The sequence below is a fragment of the Parus major genome, chromosome 1, assembly GCF_001522545.3.
Source record: "Parus major isolate Abel chromosome 1, Parus_major1.1, whole genome shotgun sequence".
Lineage (NCBI taxonomy): Eukaryota > Metazoa > Chordata > Aves > Passeriformes > Paridae > Parus > Parus major.
This window is the reverse complement of record NC_031768.1, coordinates 82,104,532-82,118,859: the sequence shown is the minus strand read 5'-3', so window position 1 is coordinate 82,118,859 and position 14,328 is coordinate 82,104,532. Positions and strand designations below refer to the sequence as shown.

At 40.6% G+C, this 14,328-nt stretch overlaps 1 protein-coding gene across 11 annotated transcripts in view; it reads left to right on the top strand.

Annotated features, from left to right (window-relative positions):
- Positions 1–10,579, top strand: part of PICALM (phosphatidylinositol binding clathrin assembly protein) — a 66,871-nt gene extending 56,292 nt beyond the window's left edge. For 8 of the 11 annotated variants that reach the window (XM_033516439.1, XM_015629552.3, XM_015629576.3 and 5 more), the window contains 3 exons: positions 1,993–2,097; positions 8,121–8,223; positions 9,132–10,579. In XM_033516439.1, coding sequence (XP_033372330.1) covers positions 1,993–2,097; positions 8,121–8,213 — 198 coding nt within the window. In that variant the 3' untranslated portion in view covers positions 8,214–8,223; positions 9,132–10,579. The remainder of the gene's footprint in view (positions 1–1,992; positions 2,098–8,120; positions 8,224–9,131) is intronic. The other 3 variants (XM_015629570.3, XM_015629585.3, XM_015629624.3) reach the window with 1 other exon arrangement.
- Positions 10,580–14,328: the final 3,749 nt, after the last annotated feature.

The window sequence follows — 14,328 nt, the reverse complement described above, 5'->3', positions numbered from 1 at the left end:
CAATATAAATAGCTGCTTTCAGAACAGAAATGCTTTCTTGGTGAAGTGAAGCCTTCCTTAAATACCTTCTGCTGAGGTTGGGAGCAAGTATCTGTGATGATTAATGTTACAAAAGTGCAAGTTTGTGACACTTCAGTATGGTGTGGTTTTGGTTGAGAATTGCATCTGTTGGTAACACACCAGTGCCTCAAGGCTTTTGACATAAACCTGACCTTCCTGCTTTTTGCTCTGAAAATTTTTGTTCTTCCCTTAAATTTTAAAATATTTCTGAAGTTATATGCCTTAGCATTTTTCAGTATGATTTTGATCCAGCACAGCTTTCTTGGGTGAATAAAAGGCATGAAAACTTCCTTCAGGCAGATATTCTATTAAATGCCTCACAGATTAAAGGAAAAAAAAAAATAAGTTAAATGTTTCATCATATAACCAAATTAGTTTAATGGCTTATAACTTGTATGCACTCAGTAAGTGAATTGCAGAAGTGGCCAGCTGTGTTCTTGAGGGCCTCTTGGGAGAGTATCGTCTTTCATGTCATTACCCATTACCATCCATGAACATGTTGTTGATCAAAGCTCTTATGGTTAAACTAACATTAGGGTGGATTCAAACTTGATCTGTAGAACTTTGCTCTTATGTTACCAGCAGCATTTTAATAGTTATTCTGAGTCAGCAGCAGTATATATATATATATATATAACACATATATAGTATACGAGAAGTAATCTTGCTTGTTATGTTGTTGTGTTATGTTTAATATATATATATATATATAACACATATATAGTATACGAGAAGTAATCTTGCTTGTTATGTTGTTGTGTTATGTTTAATTGTGGAGCTCAAATGCCATTGTGAAATGGAAACTGGAATTAAGGAGCCATAACTCTGTTACCCTGAGTTGCTACTGCTTGTTCAAACATGTGAGGTGGGCTGTTACAAATGACCAATGTGTTCCGTAGCACACCCTGAAATCTTCCCTGGCTCGGTCAGACTTTACTCAGAACATTTACCATGAGGAATCTCTGAAATGTTGACTCAATTTATAACCCTTGCTGTAAAACCTTTTAGTTTTTCATAAAAGCAGTAGTGGGGACCAGAATTCTGAAGATAGTCCTCTCTAAGTGCAGACTTTTCCCTTATGTTCCCATATGTTGCAAGCATGCTGGGACAGGCTGGCTTAGTGCCGTAGCGCTGTGCCTGGGCATTCCCTGGCTGCTGCTTCCTGTGGCTTGGGCCAGCAGTTGTTTGGTTGTTCTTGCATTTTTTTATAGGGTGTTTTCATTAGGGTCAGTTTATTGAATGGGTTGACCCTGTGATTGCCCATACAGCTGATTGGAGGAGGAGTACCACCACCACCAGAATTCGGGGAAAGCTGCTTGGAATGGGGATTGCTTCAGTAGGACTGCTGCTGGCTGTCAACCCAAGCCTGAGGGGAATGCCAAAAGCGGTGCCAGAGATGGGCATCTGTGATAAATATAATCTGACTTAGAAGACAACTAATACACATTAAACTTGTAATTTGGCTCAGCTGGAGTGCTGGTAACACTTTGACTCTGAATGCATATTGACTTATTATTGATAGCAAGTACAGCTCTCAGTTTTCAGTTTTGTCCTGAAGTCTGTCAGCACTGCAGTGGTCTCTGCAAAACTGTGCTTGTGCTTTCAGAGGCAATCAAGGCAATGCTGTCAGACCTTGCGTTTGGGAGCAGAAGGACCAGTACAAATGCTCGTCTAACAAGTGCTCTTAGTGCTTCAGATCTTTGCAGCAAGAGATTGAATGGGCTCAGTTGTTACTGAGAAAATTCCTTGGAAAGGCTCTAATGTTCCTTTCTGGTAACCTTTATTTGCAGAATATTGTAGAAGGATCTCACATGGTTGCATATCTCAAATATGACCAAGACTTTTCCCCCATTTGCCATTTTCCTTTATCTCCTTAAATACTTGCAATGTGTTAATGCTGTGTGTGATTTCATGCTGTCTGGGTTTTTTCAGCCATCACAGATGGGAGGCATACCAGTAATGACACAGCCAACTTTGATATACAGTCAGCCAGTCATGAGACCACCAAACCCCTTCGGCCCTGTACCGGGAGCACAGGTGTGTATATTCAAATTATTGGTGCTGGGAATGAATTACACGAGGCAGTTTCTTTAGAAGTATATTTAATATGTTAATTTTATACATAGATGTAACTAATATCTCTTATTTGTGTTGGGCAAATTACTGCATTAGCCCAGTGGTTCATGGGAGGCTTGCTTCCTATCTGCTTGAATCCATGTTGACAGCAGCAGCTTTGTGTTACCAAAGCAAAGACAGTAGGTTTCTTTCAGGCATTGTTTTTCTGGGAATGTGACAGTGACAAAAAATAGGAAAAGCTGATGCCTGTGCTTTTAGCTGAAGATGAGCTTTTTCCCAAAGTGATATCCCATGCTGCTTTATTCTCAGAGTGTGTGGCCTTGTGAGATTGGCTATTACAGCTTTTTCTTAAGTATGTGTCACTGTTCTTTCCCCTGTTACACTTCAAAGAATTACATTATAATTCACCTAAGGTGCAAGGCATGTGTTTGTATTACAGCATTTTGCAGGGGCCAAACAGGGTGTGTGTAGCCTTTTATGTCCATGACTGCATTAGATGGGTTTGAAAAAATTGGAGAATCAAACTTGGTGAAACCTCAATGCACCACTCAGTTGTTCCTGACCATCTCAGTGGGAGGCACATGGTGTGTCTATCTAGATTTAACCGTGGTGGTCTCCACTGGGTTTTGTGTTCTTCCATGGCTTTGCAGGAGACTGCATTTGCAGCATAGTGAAGATGTGCAATAGCAATACTGGCCATCTACCTGGCCTTTCCCTGTTAAGTGCTACCATAGATGGAGTGCTCCTTCAATCCCCTGTTACCCCTTTCTCAGGATGTGTTGTGTCCAGACTGATTACCTAACCTACTGGAATGAGTGTGCCAAAGGGCCACTCTGAACTGACTGCATCAATACTGGGGTTGAATATGTTCCTGTTAATGGTTTGTTTTACTGTTTGTTTTACAAATGTCTGTCACTGGGAAATCTTCTGTCTGAACTTACTTTTATAATCCAATAGGCATCTTAAGAGATGGGCTTTTTTACAGTAGGAAAAACATTTTAAAAAGTAGGAGGAAGAGGGGATGGGTAACCCTGACCACTTTTATACTATTCTTGGAAAATTCTGAGGTCATTAAGACTTTGTGCTTGTGAACTGCAGTTAAAAGCAGAGCCAAGTTTAGCTGGAAGACTGAAGCTCTGGGATTAAATGTGGTTTGACTCACCTATCAGATGTTTCTTTTTCTAAGTTCACTCTGTACATCAGATTTCTGTTAGAAAAGTGAAATATATTGTGCCTTTATTTTGATCTTACTATAAAGAGTTCTGTCTCTATAGGTGACTGTTTAAAAGTGTTCATTTATAACTTCACTTAGGTATAGGTTGGTGTAAGTGCAGTGTTTGGGACTGGACTGTGAAGGGAAGAGAATTCAGCAGTAAGCAGGAATTAAAAAGAGCCTCAAGTGAGGCCTCCAGTGCCTCAGTCTGATCTTTTAATAAGAAAGGTTCTGCTGTGTGCTGCCAGTGGTCTGTATCCCCATTGTCTTCCTCAAAATACAGCCTTGTGGATAGGTTTTTTTCTAAATATCTATTTAAATGCCTTATCTGAAAGGGATGCTGTTAGATTTCCTTCGCTAGAAATGCAGTTCTCAGCTGTCTTTCTCTTGGACTTTGGAGGGCTGCTTTGCACCTTCACTGTCACTTAAGTGGTTTGGTATTTTTCACATGGGTTTTATACCATTTCAAGAGGACAAATAGTGTTTATGACAGTTTTTAAATATTGACCAAGTAAAAGAATCTTCAAGGATAGGAGTTTTCTCTACATGAGAAAAATAAAAATTGAAGTGATCCTTAAAAAAATAAAACAAACCTGCCTATCTGCCTGATTCAGTTATGAACAGGTAGATGGGTCTGAATAGCTCAGTGAACCTTTCTGCTTCATTTGACATTGCAGGGTGTTGCCTAGGTTGAATCCCAACTGACTGTCAGAACAGGAGAAAGAGGAATTAGTCACAAGTGAGGTGTGTGGAGCTATATTTATTCTCTTATCTGACAATGTTTGGCTCCTGTGAGAATTAATTTCATTGAAAACACACCCTTTGAGTTGGCATTTGCTGTGACCAAGAAGGGTTTTCCCTGAGACACATAGTCTGTGTTGCTGGAAGGTGCTGAGTTTTTAGAAACCTGACATAGTAAAGCATCTTAAATGAACCAAGGGCTGCATGTGAGAGCTTCCCCATACACAGCAGAGTATATTAATGTATAGCCATGGAGGGGAATTACACTTTTATCATGCTGACTTTACTGTGTGCTGAGTCTTGAGGCTCTTCTGAGAGTGTATTTCAGAGTTTCAGTTTAGTCAATGCTTTCATTGCGCCAGAAATAGAAAAAGGAAAGTAAAAGAAATAGAAACACGTGTTCTTGGGGGTCAGTAAACAAATCTAAAAAGAATAAATAATGGTTATCTGAAGGGCACAGGCTCAAACTGCCCACATGGATCACTATAAACACCATTATTCTAATACTGGTTTTCTTCCATGGCATCATCACTGCCAAAAACCAAATTGTTTTTCATATTTACTTTTAAAGCACCAGATTATACCACCTCCAGTCTCCTAATAGATCTTGGGTGTTGTCTACAGTGAAGAAAGCTGAAGATACTTAAAAGCATGATGACAGATACGAAATTGTTGCCAAAAATTTTATTGACAAGTTTTAGTGAGTGGAGAACACATTGGGAAGATAGGCATCTTAATGTTGTGCAGTTTCTGTATAAATTAAACTGTTGTTTATAACTTGATACTCTCAAGGATTGGTCTTAATAAATAAGTTTTTTCTATCTCTAGACATACCTATTTTGCTTCTCTTCCAAGTGTTCTCTTTACATGCTCACAACTTTTTTCCTAATTGTTGCAGTCAAAAGCAAGGGTAGTTTTGTTTTTAAGGGTAAAATAATTTGAAATAATTGAGAATGAAACTAGAAGTCACATGTTCAAAAATCTGAGTGCAGAAGGCATTCATAGTTTTGAAAGGTGTGTAATTTTTCTTTGAAAATATTTATCTTGCTGTATTTCCTGTCTGAGAAAGAAAAGTTTTCATCATGATAAAATAGTGGGCATTACCCACTGCAAACCATTATATTGTGCTAGCCCAGAACAGTGAGAATGGTTGGAGTTGTTTGATGACCTTGTGGCTGGTGACAGGGAAGTGTGTGTGTGTGTGTGTGTGTGTGTCTGAGGAGAGGGGCAGGCTGAATCAGTGGCTCCAGCAGAGGGATGGCAGATGTGATAAAGTACAGCAAATGCTGAATGTTCCAGACAAGCCAGATCTGACTGATGTACAGGGCTGGAATGTGTCTGCCCATCACAAGCAGCAGCAAGGCTGGGCTGATAAACCAACAACGCTGGTGTGTTGGTCAATATTAAATGGTACAGTTAGGACAAATCCATGTGCCTTCACATGTCATGTGTCCTGGTGTGATTGTCCCCAGGACATCACCTTAGGAGGGGAAAGGAAATGGGTAGTGCAAAGTTTAAGATGTAAATAGAATAAAGAAATCACTCCACCTACTTCCAACATCTATGTAGATTGTAATACTGCAGTTGTTAACACAGCCAGTTGCACATGGCAAGTAGCAGGAGTGACCACCTGGGTGATGGAGAACAGGTAAATGTGCAAATGAAATGAGTAAGTTGGTTTGATGGATGAGTTTTGTGGTTGTTTTTTGTGGGGTTTTTTTTTGTTGAAGGGTGTTTGAAACTGTAAGAACAGGGTATGTAGTTCAGGACAGCTTTATGCCAGAAAGCAGACCTTAGAGATGCTTGCTTTGGCACATTACCCCTAAAATATATGCTAAAACAGCTTGACAGACTTGTTTCATGGGAAACTGGAACATAGCTAATGATGGCAATCAGCCCAGTGTTTGCTTATGGACAGGTTCTTAGGTATTACTGGGACTCCAGGGAGCTCTGTCTTGTTTGGAGGCAGTGAGAAGTGATGGCTGATGCTGGAGGCGTGACTAAGCTGTCTGAGCAGCATGGTGCGGTGCATTTCACATCACACCAGCTCTGGGCAGTGGGGGCACTAAATCCACAGCTCCAGTTAGATCAGCACTAGAGAAACTGATGACCAGTGCTGTTGTTTTAAATGCTTATCCTTAGAAACTGCTGAGAGTGGTTCTGGTTTTCAGACCTATTTATGAACAGTCATCTGAAGAGGTGCAATGTAGGAAACTGTCTAACTATACTTTCCATGTATTTTGGTTTTTTTTTAGACCTCCTTTTCAATAATTAGAGGAATCTTGTTAAAATATGTATTTACTACAAGACATTGTGTCCTGTCTGAATTTAATAATGGCATCTAGATAATGGCATTGTCAGGTTTTTTTTCTCAGGCTTCCTGAAATATCCCCTGTGTCTGGTTATGTGCTGATGCTGCACAAGTTACTCTAACCTACCAGTCTTCCACACTGCTTTCAAACTGGGATGTTACTTTGGACTTGATATGGGTTGGGTTGGAGATTTCCCAGCTCAGTTTGATAGAAGTTTTAGTGTGTGACTTCAAGGCATTTGACCATGAAGAGGAAGAATGTCTCCTGAAATCAAGTGGCAGCAGGCATTCTTGCTGAGGTTAGGATTCTATTGGACCATATCACTAGTCTGCCTATGGCTTTCCAAGGGGAAAAAAACCAAGTTTAAGAGGGAAATTCTGACATCCTGAGAATGCTTCTTAAGCATTTCCCATTCTGTCTCATGACTTTTCCATAATTTATTTGTGGTGACTGAATCCGAGTGCCCCATTGTGAGTGGGGCTTCAGAAGGAGATGAAGATTCCAATGCAGATCAAGCACATACTGATCCTGAAGGAAGTCCTTCTGCTCATGTGGTTTCCGAGATAGACGTTCATGTGAAAAGTTTAAATGTGCAATGGCAATATTTACACTTGGAGCACTTCTGCAAGCAATTCCCATAAGCAGATTCCCTGTCATGCATAGGTTGGCGGGTCCCTGGCATGTCCAGAGGAAAAGGTCTTCATGCAATGTTGTTTGCCATGGACACAGAGTGCAAGTGACTCGATTCTGTACAAACTGTTCCAGTGAGGAACCCAAATTGGAGGATCCTGACTTTGATTTGTAACTGCAAAAACATGCATGTTCTACCCAGGGGGAGGGCAAATAGGATTTAATGAAACACTATTTATAACAGGAAAAGTACTAACACAGAAGGAAAAATAAATGAACAAATAGCAGATACTCCTGCAAGTACAGCCTGCAGATTATTGGGCCTTCCCAGCAGCAGCAGTTGGAATGCCAATATTACCCACCTAAATTATGTGCTTTATATGAGTTTGTGGTGTGATGCTTTAGGTACACAACTGTAGGATGCAGTTTTTGAGTGTACAGACTATCAGTCACAGTCTTCAGTTCTCACCTAAAATGGCCACAGTAGCAGTTGAAACTCTCATCCTGTTTCCTTTTTTTTTATTTCTTTTTTCCTCCTACTCACAGAATATATCCTGTTCTCCTTCTAGGTCCCAAACTGAGAATTATCTATTCTCTGCTATCCAGCCTTTTTTTTTACACATCCTATTTTGACAAGAAAAGATGCTGAGAGCTATTCCTTCTGGAGAAACCATCTGGAAAGCTGCCATGTTCTGGCCAGACCCCAGCATCATCTCTCCCTGCCAGGCTGTAGTTTTCCCAGTAAAGCAGGGAGAGGATTAACCTGTTTCACAGGAGTCAGGCTGAATGTTTTGTATCTTCTTTTGAAGAAAAGTGCTGTGAAAGTGTTGAGGTTATCTGCTTGTTTGGGAAATGCCACTGGTATTTCCTTTCTGGAGGGTCATGTCCAGCTTGTTTATGCATTACACCAACCTTTGAAGAGGCTTTGTTTTCCATATGACCAAACACCTTGTTTTAATAGTCAACTTCTGCCAAGTTTGCCTCTTAACCTCCCCTTGTCCTTTCATTACACGTTCAGCTTTCATATTCTGTCATTCTGAGACCTTGTTTTCTTTTTCTTTCCCTTTCTCTGTCGTCTTTCTTACTAGCTGTCTGCAGCATCCAGCCCTTCCAGTCAGAGTCCTCACAGAGCCTCAGGAAAGGATCCCTTTGCAGAGCTCTCTCTCCAGGATTTCTTGTAGAACAACTTAGGTATTGTCCGTTATTCTGGGGAGATGCTGGTGTTTGTGATATGAAACAAAAATAGTTCTAATTCAGGTTTTATTAACATGGCTAGAACTGTTTCTGAAGGAAATAAAACCAAATCTTGTTGAGTTGGAATCACTGTGGAAGTGATTTGGAAACTGTGTATTTAACTTCAGCAGTTTAGAGGTTGATTGGAAATAGAACCAGCTCATGTGGTACTTGCTGTCGTTAGGGGGAAGGAACTGGTGCTCCCTGGTTATTTACCATCTCATCAGGAGAATGTTCAGAGTTGCCCATTAGCTGCAGAGCCCTGAGTGCTGCTGGCAGAGTGCTTGTGCACTTCCCCGTGGCTTGGCCAGAGAGTTCCTTTCGTGCAGGAGGAGGTGCTTGTTTCGCATGTGCCAGGGGTCCATTTTGGTACAGAGCTGCAGTGGAGTTCTGTTGCTTTTGACCAGTCAGGGACAGGTGGGAATTGAATAGTAAAATGAGTGAAAATGTGAAAAAGAAATTCAAGAATACACAGTATAAAGAGAGAGTAGGCTTATTGCACACAGCAGCTGCTTTTCTTCGTGCACGTCCTCTGGTTCAACGTGAAAAATGACCCTGAGTTCTCTTCATAATGGTGTTGGTCTGTGTTATGCTGCCGCTGGTGACAATATTGCATGGATAACTAGTTGGGTTTTATTTTTAATGCAGAGCTATTCCAAAGGCTGGTGTCGTTGGAAGAACATCCTATCCTGATGGCTTTTGGTTGTTTCCTGGCCCTGATTTTTTAAAATATTTTATTTCTGTTCAGAACTTCAGATCATGGGGTAGCTTAGGCATCAGAAGAATGGAATTTTTTGAAGAAAAAAGGTTTAGAGTGAAGTCCTACTTCTGTTGCATGTTAACCCCAGGGTTTTTCATCTTTCCAGATTCAGTTTATGTAACTGTGTTAGATGGAAGAGAAAGGAACGTTTCCAAAAAGATGTGCTCAGCAGTAAACTCCCAGTTCCAGGAAAAAAATGAACTTCAGTCTCTCAAACTCTCCTCTTCCATTAAGTGATGCAGTGAAATGATGAAGACCCATGAAGGAAGCTGGGACACCTCCATAAGAAGATATCAGTACACAACACAAAGCCAAGAATTGCCATGAATTAAGACCAAGATCTATTTTTGTCCTGGTGACTAACACGTCAATACTCTCAGCTTCTAATAATATCCTTAATTGGTAACGTATGAATGGAAGCCTTTATTCTGGAAATTGATATTGGTGTTTGGAAATGCTGTCTGGATTGGAGATATCCTTTACCGTAACTCGAAACAAGACTCTGGGCAAGGGAGGGTCAAATCCTAACTCTTAATTCTGCAGTTACCTTTTCTTCAGTCCTCACAAATGTAGGCACAGCAGTAATGGAAATTAACTTTTTTTAAAAATTATATATTCAGTTTGCAGTAGACATTCCTTATGTATTATTGTTTGTATTTATTTATGATTATCAATTTAACATTAATATTGTATCAAAAAATCCTCCTTATGAAAATGAGTATGGATGTATACAGTATGTCTGATTTTTATCCACAAAGAATGAATCTGATTCAGAATGCTTTTCAGCTGACATACAGAGCACTAAATATTTTAAAGGTCTGAATCTCATGAATTCTCAGTATATATGGGAATTAGGGAAGAGCTGTAAAATGCATTAATCCTTATAGTCAATTCTGTGCCTAGGATTTTGCAAGGGAACAGTTAACTGACTAGAAGAAGCACTACATTTTTAATTCAGCATTAGTGCATCGGGAAGGAACTTTATTGCTTTGTGCTTGGCATGTCATTATTTTTACATTTGACATTATAAGGCCTTTCCAAGATGAATGTGAGGAATTGCTTTCACTTTTAAGACTTTCCTTCTTTTCTGTAAAAAAAATAAATTGAGGTGTTGTGTGTTGGGGGGGGAAGCCTTTTCATTTGGCTCGTGCCATGTTTATGATCATGTACCTTTTAAAAGTAAAAAAGGGGAAGTAGCTTCCTTACATATGTCTAGTGGGTATTTAGTTCACGAGGAAGTAGCGCTGTTGATCGGTGCTTTGTGTAAATACATCATAACTTTTGGGTGGAGTGGGGCCTTCAGAAGGATAGTCAATGATACGAAAGCAATTCTGTACATGAATTAAGCATACTTGCTGCATTGTCTCTGCAGATTCTATTTTTGTTTAAAATATTAAAATGTATGTTAGCAAAAATGGGTGGATTTTCAAATAAAATGCAGCTTCCACAGAACTTTTGTTACGGTATGAAAGTCTGAGGTTCTTTTCTTTTTGCTGCTTAAAATGTGCACTGATAATTGCTTTGTTTACTTAATAAAATACCAAATGTATTTCATACGTGCATATTGTATTGCAGGAAGTGCAGCGCTCTGAACCTGTGGCTGACGTGATCCATGCAGCCTCTTGCCCGGGCTGGTGTCACAGCCAGCCTCAGTGTTCCGGTAACAAGGTGTCTCCTTCTACCTGACCTAACATCATATTTCACCATCTTCTAGTTTTTCAAAATATTCATGGCAATAAACTTGTACTGTTTATAACTGTACAATGAGCAAGAAGCATAAATATGTCCCCAAAAATTATAATTATTTTCCCTACTCTTCCAGCGGAAGGTAGTGCTGGAAGAGTTATGAACAGTTTGCTGAGACCATCTTCTGTAATTCGACACAGGAAGAGTTGGTAGAAGTGGAACTTTCCTCCTCACAATGACCTGAAGCTGGTCCTGGAGGCCAGGATATCATAAACTGAGCAGTACAGGTCAATAGATTTAAAATTTCTTTTTCAAAGCATGAATAAAAAAAATCCCTGTGTTGCTCTATTGGGAACGGCGAGAAGAACAACACAGACTCTCTCGTGGAGTCCGAACTGGAGAAGTTTCTCTCGGGTTTATTGCCTCAGCTCTTTTTTATAGACTGATACGTGAAAAGTACAGAAAAGAAAACTCTTATTGGTTAGTGAACTAACACATCACCATCATTGGTCAGTGGGGTTCACCACCCCTCAGCCTTCTCTTGAAAAAAAACAAGGAACAGACAAACAGCACCTGCAAGGCTGCTTCCTATCTCTAAGGATTGTTTTAATTCCTCCCCATGATTTCTCAGGCCACTTTCTCTGGTGAGACTGAGAAAGTTATGTGGCCTGCTATTCTACAGGCACTATGCTGCCTGCTTTAGAATTAGCATCTATATCCCTGAGCCTATTACAGAGTATGTAATACACACCCCGATCTGGGGAGTTTCATACACATCTACTAAATTTTACCTTCCTACCACTGAGGCTTTCAGTGTGGGACGGTGCAGAAAGCAACTCAGGTTTGCTTGGGGTTAGAATATAAAAAAGGTGAATTGTTTGAATTGGGGGGCAGCTGGATAAAAGGTGCACATCTGTGACCTCTTAGCTACGTCCATAACTACCAGGGTACAGACTGTTCTGAAATACAGTCCAGACCTTGTGTGAAGTAAGAGCGCAGACCTTCGTCCTCCTCCAGAGCCTGATCAGCTGGGTTAGGATAAAACAGATGCCAACCTTCTTTTTAGATCTGTGGTGCTCTCTGCAGAGTCTAACTTGAGGCTTTTGGCTGAGGATACATCTGTGTTTCTAGATCTCTGTGATCCTTTGGGCTCTTTCTGTGGCTGTGGACTTAAGGCTGCAAATCATGAAAGCACCAAAGAATTGTGAACACCCAAACCCATGTCTTCTGCAGGGATGTTGAACTCCTATTACCCTTTACTGCTCACTTGTTATTGCTCTGTGTTCCTTGAAACAGCTGCTGTGCAGATTAGGTTTTCTTGCTGAAGGCCTTGCTAAAAACCCTCACTTTTTGATTTACTCTTTGGAAACAAACTGGCTTGAGAATTTCTCTGAGTAGTATTTTCTCATTTGCTTTGTTCCCAGTAAGTGTTTGCTTTCAGTATCACTGAAATAACACTCACTTTAGCTTAATTTTAAAAGTGCAGCACACAGACGCATTTTGTTTTTTAATTACTGGCACTTTTCAGTAATTGGGGGTTGTGAAAACCTGGTTCTCTTCAGAATTGAGTTGAAAGGCTGCTTAATTTACAGGAACAAACTGTGTAGGGAAGCTGCTGGCCCTTAGCAAGCAGAAGATGATGGAGTGCTTTGTTAGAGGGATGTGGTTCTTAAAGCTTTTTGTAGGGAACTGGTGTGTCAGAATAACCACAATATTTTTATTGTTTTTTAAATCAGGGAATTATATCATGAAAAAAAACTGGATTTACCTCTTGAGACAATTACTCTTGCCAGAACAAGAACTTGAACAGCTCCTCACTGAGTTTTCTAACAGCACAGATGTAGTTTTCATCTGAAGACAGATCTAAATTCCTTTGCTGTTTCTCCTCTTTGTTTCAAAGTCACAAACTACACTGAGCTGGTACCTCAGGACATGTTTTAAGTCTGTTTTTGCATGACTTTGTGACATCAGAGGTTCCTTTCAGCCAACTGCCAGCTGTTCCCAGCTACCAAACAGCCCTTCAGCAAGAAAAAGGGACAGGGTGAAACCCTGCATCTTTCTTTAGACAAAAAGTGCCCATTGCCAGAGCCTGACACAAATTTTGTAGCAACATAAATGAATTGCAACTTAAAGGCCATGACATAATTGAGATAAAGATTGTGACAGAGAAATGAGAATTAAGTGCTAAAAACACTGGGAATGATAGTAAATGCTGATGGGAGCAGAAGATTGACAAGATAATGTGAGGGGCAGTGAAAAAATGTGCTGAATACAAACAAAAGAGCAGTGCTAATGGCAGCATATGTAAACTGAACAAGAGCTTTCTTCTTGGCCTGTTGTCAATCTCTCAGCGTGACCTTTGGAGCTCTCACACCACAGTGGAGAGAGCAGAAGCAGGCTTGACATCTTCCACTGAGTTTGCCCAACAAGAAAAATCTGTGAGATGCTGCTGTTTTCCAAGGTTAAACTGAAGAGCAGAGGGACTTAGCTGATTGTTCAGCTGCATCCTGGCTGGATCAGGAGAATGAGTGAGGAGATGACCCTGGGCAGGTTCCCTGAAGGTGTAACATTGCTACCACCTACTCGGCACCTTTGTGTACCTGAAGGTTGAGTAATGCTATGGGAGATGGCCTCCCCAAGATAACAGATCAGTCTAGGAGTGAGTAAAACACATTTAATTATTTTCTTGCTTCTCTGATGATGAAATTCCCTGAAGCAAAGATCAAAAAGCCTTGGAACGAAGAGCCAACTTGCTTAAATTTCTGTGAGGTGATAGTGGGTACGGAGAATGTGTTGGATGCAAGCACAGTGCTTTGGATATCTGGCAGCTGTGGTACACAGGAGCACTGGGGTCTTGAGTTCATTTTCATCGCATGGATCTCTGTTTTGTTCTTGGCAGCAACTGCTGAACTTCCCTGTGCCAGCCACACCAATTGCCCAGGTACTGGGGTTTTTTCAGGAAAGCAGTATTTGATACAATTTTAGCTTCTTGTTCTACTCTAATCACTATGTGAGCTAATGTGAGCACTAAAGATCCAGTACCATTTTAAATCCCGGTTATCAGCATGGCTCAGTGTTCAGTTGTCCATATATGAGAACAGTTGTTGGCATCTTGTTGCCATCTCATGTCCTAAAACAATATGGTGTTTGTGGGAGACTGCAGAACACGAGCTCTGAAATGTAGTATTGCAAAAAGCATCCTTACTTTGACAGTTGACTCAAAATCCAAGGAAAAGCCTTTTTTTGGAGGAACAGCTAGCTGCAAAACATCAGTGGCTAAAGATGCTAACACCAATAGGTTCTCTGTTCTGTGCTTGTCACTACAGTGTAACTTTTCAGTCCCTTAGCTTCTGCCTTGACCTTATTCTGGCAAACTCCTTTTAGCCCACAGAAGCAGAGTGTTTAATAATTTCTCTCTCAGAGAGCAGCCAAACAAGAACAAATGCTGCAGAACGAGTCTCTTACCCTCATTTCCCAAAACGTGCAGGTCTGAACCTGTGGAAACATTGCCTTGTTATATAACCTTGCTGCAGAGGAGGCTGCAAACCTCACAAAAACCAGACCAAAAGTGAAATCACCCACATTTCCTGCAGCTCAAACTGGGGGAGATCATACCA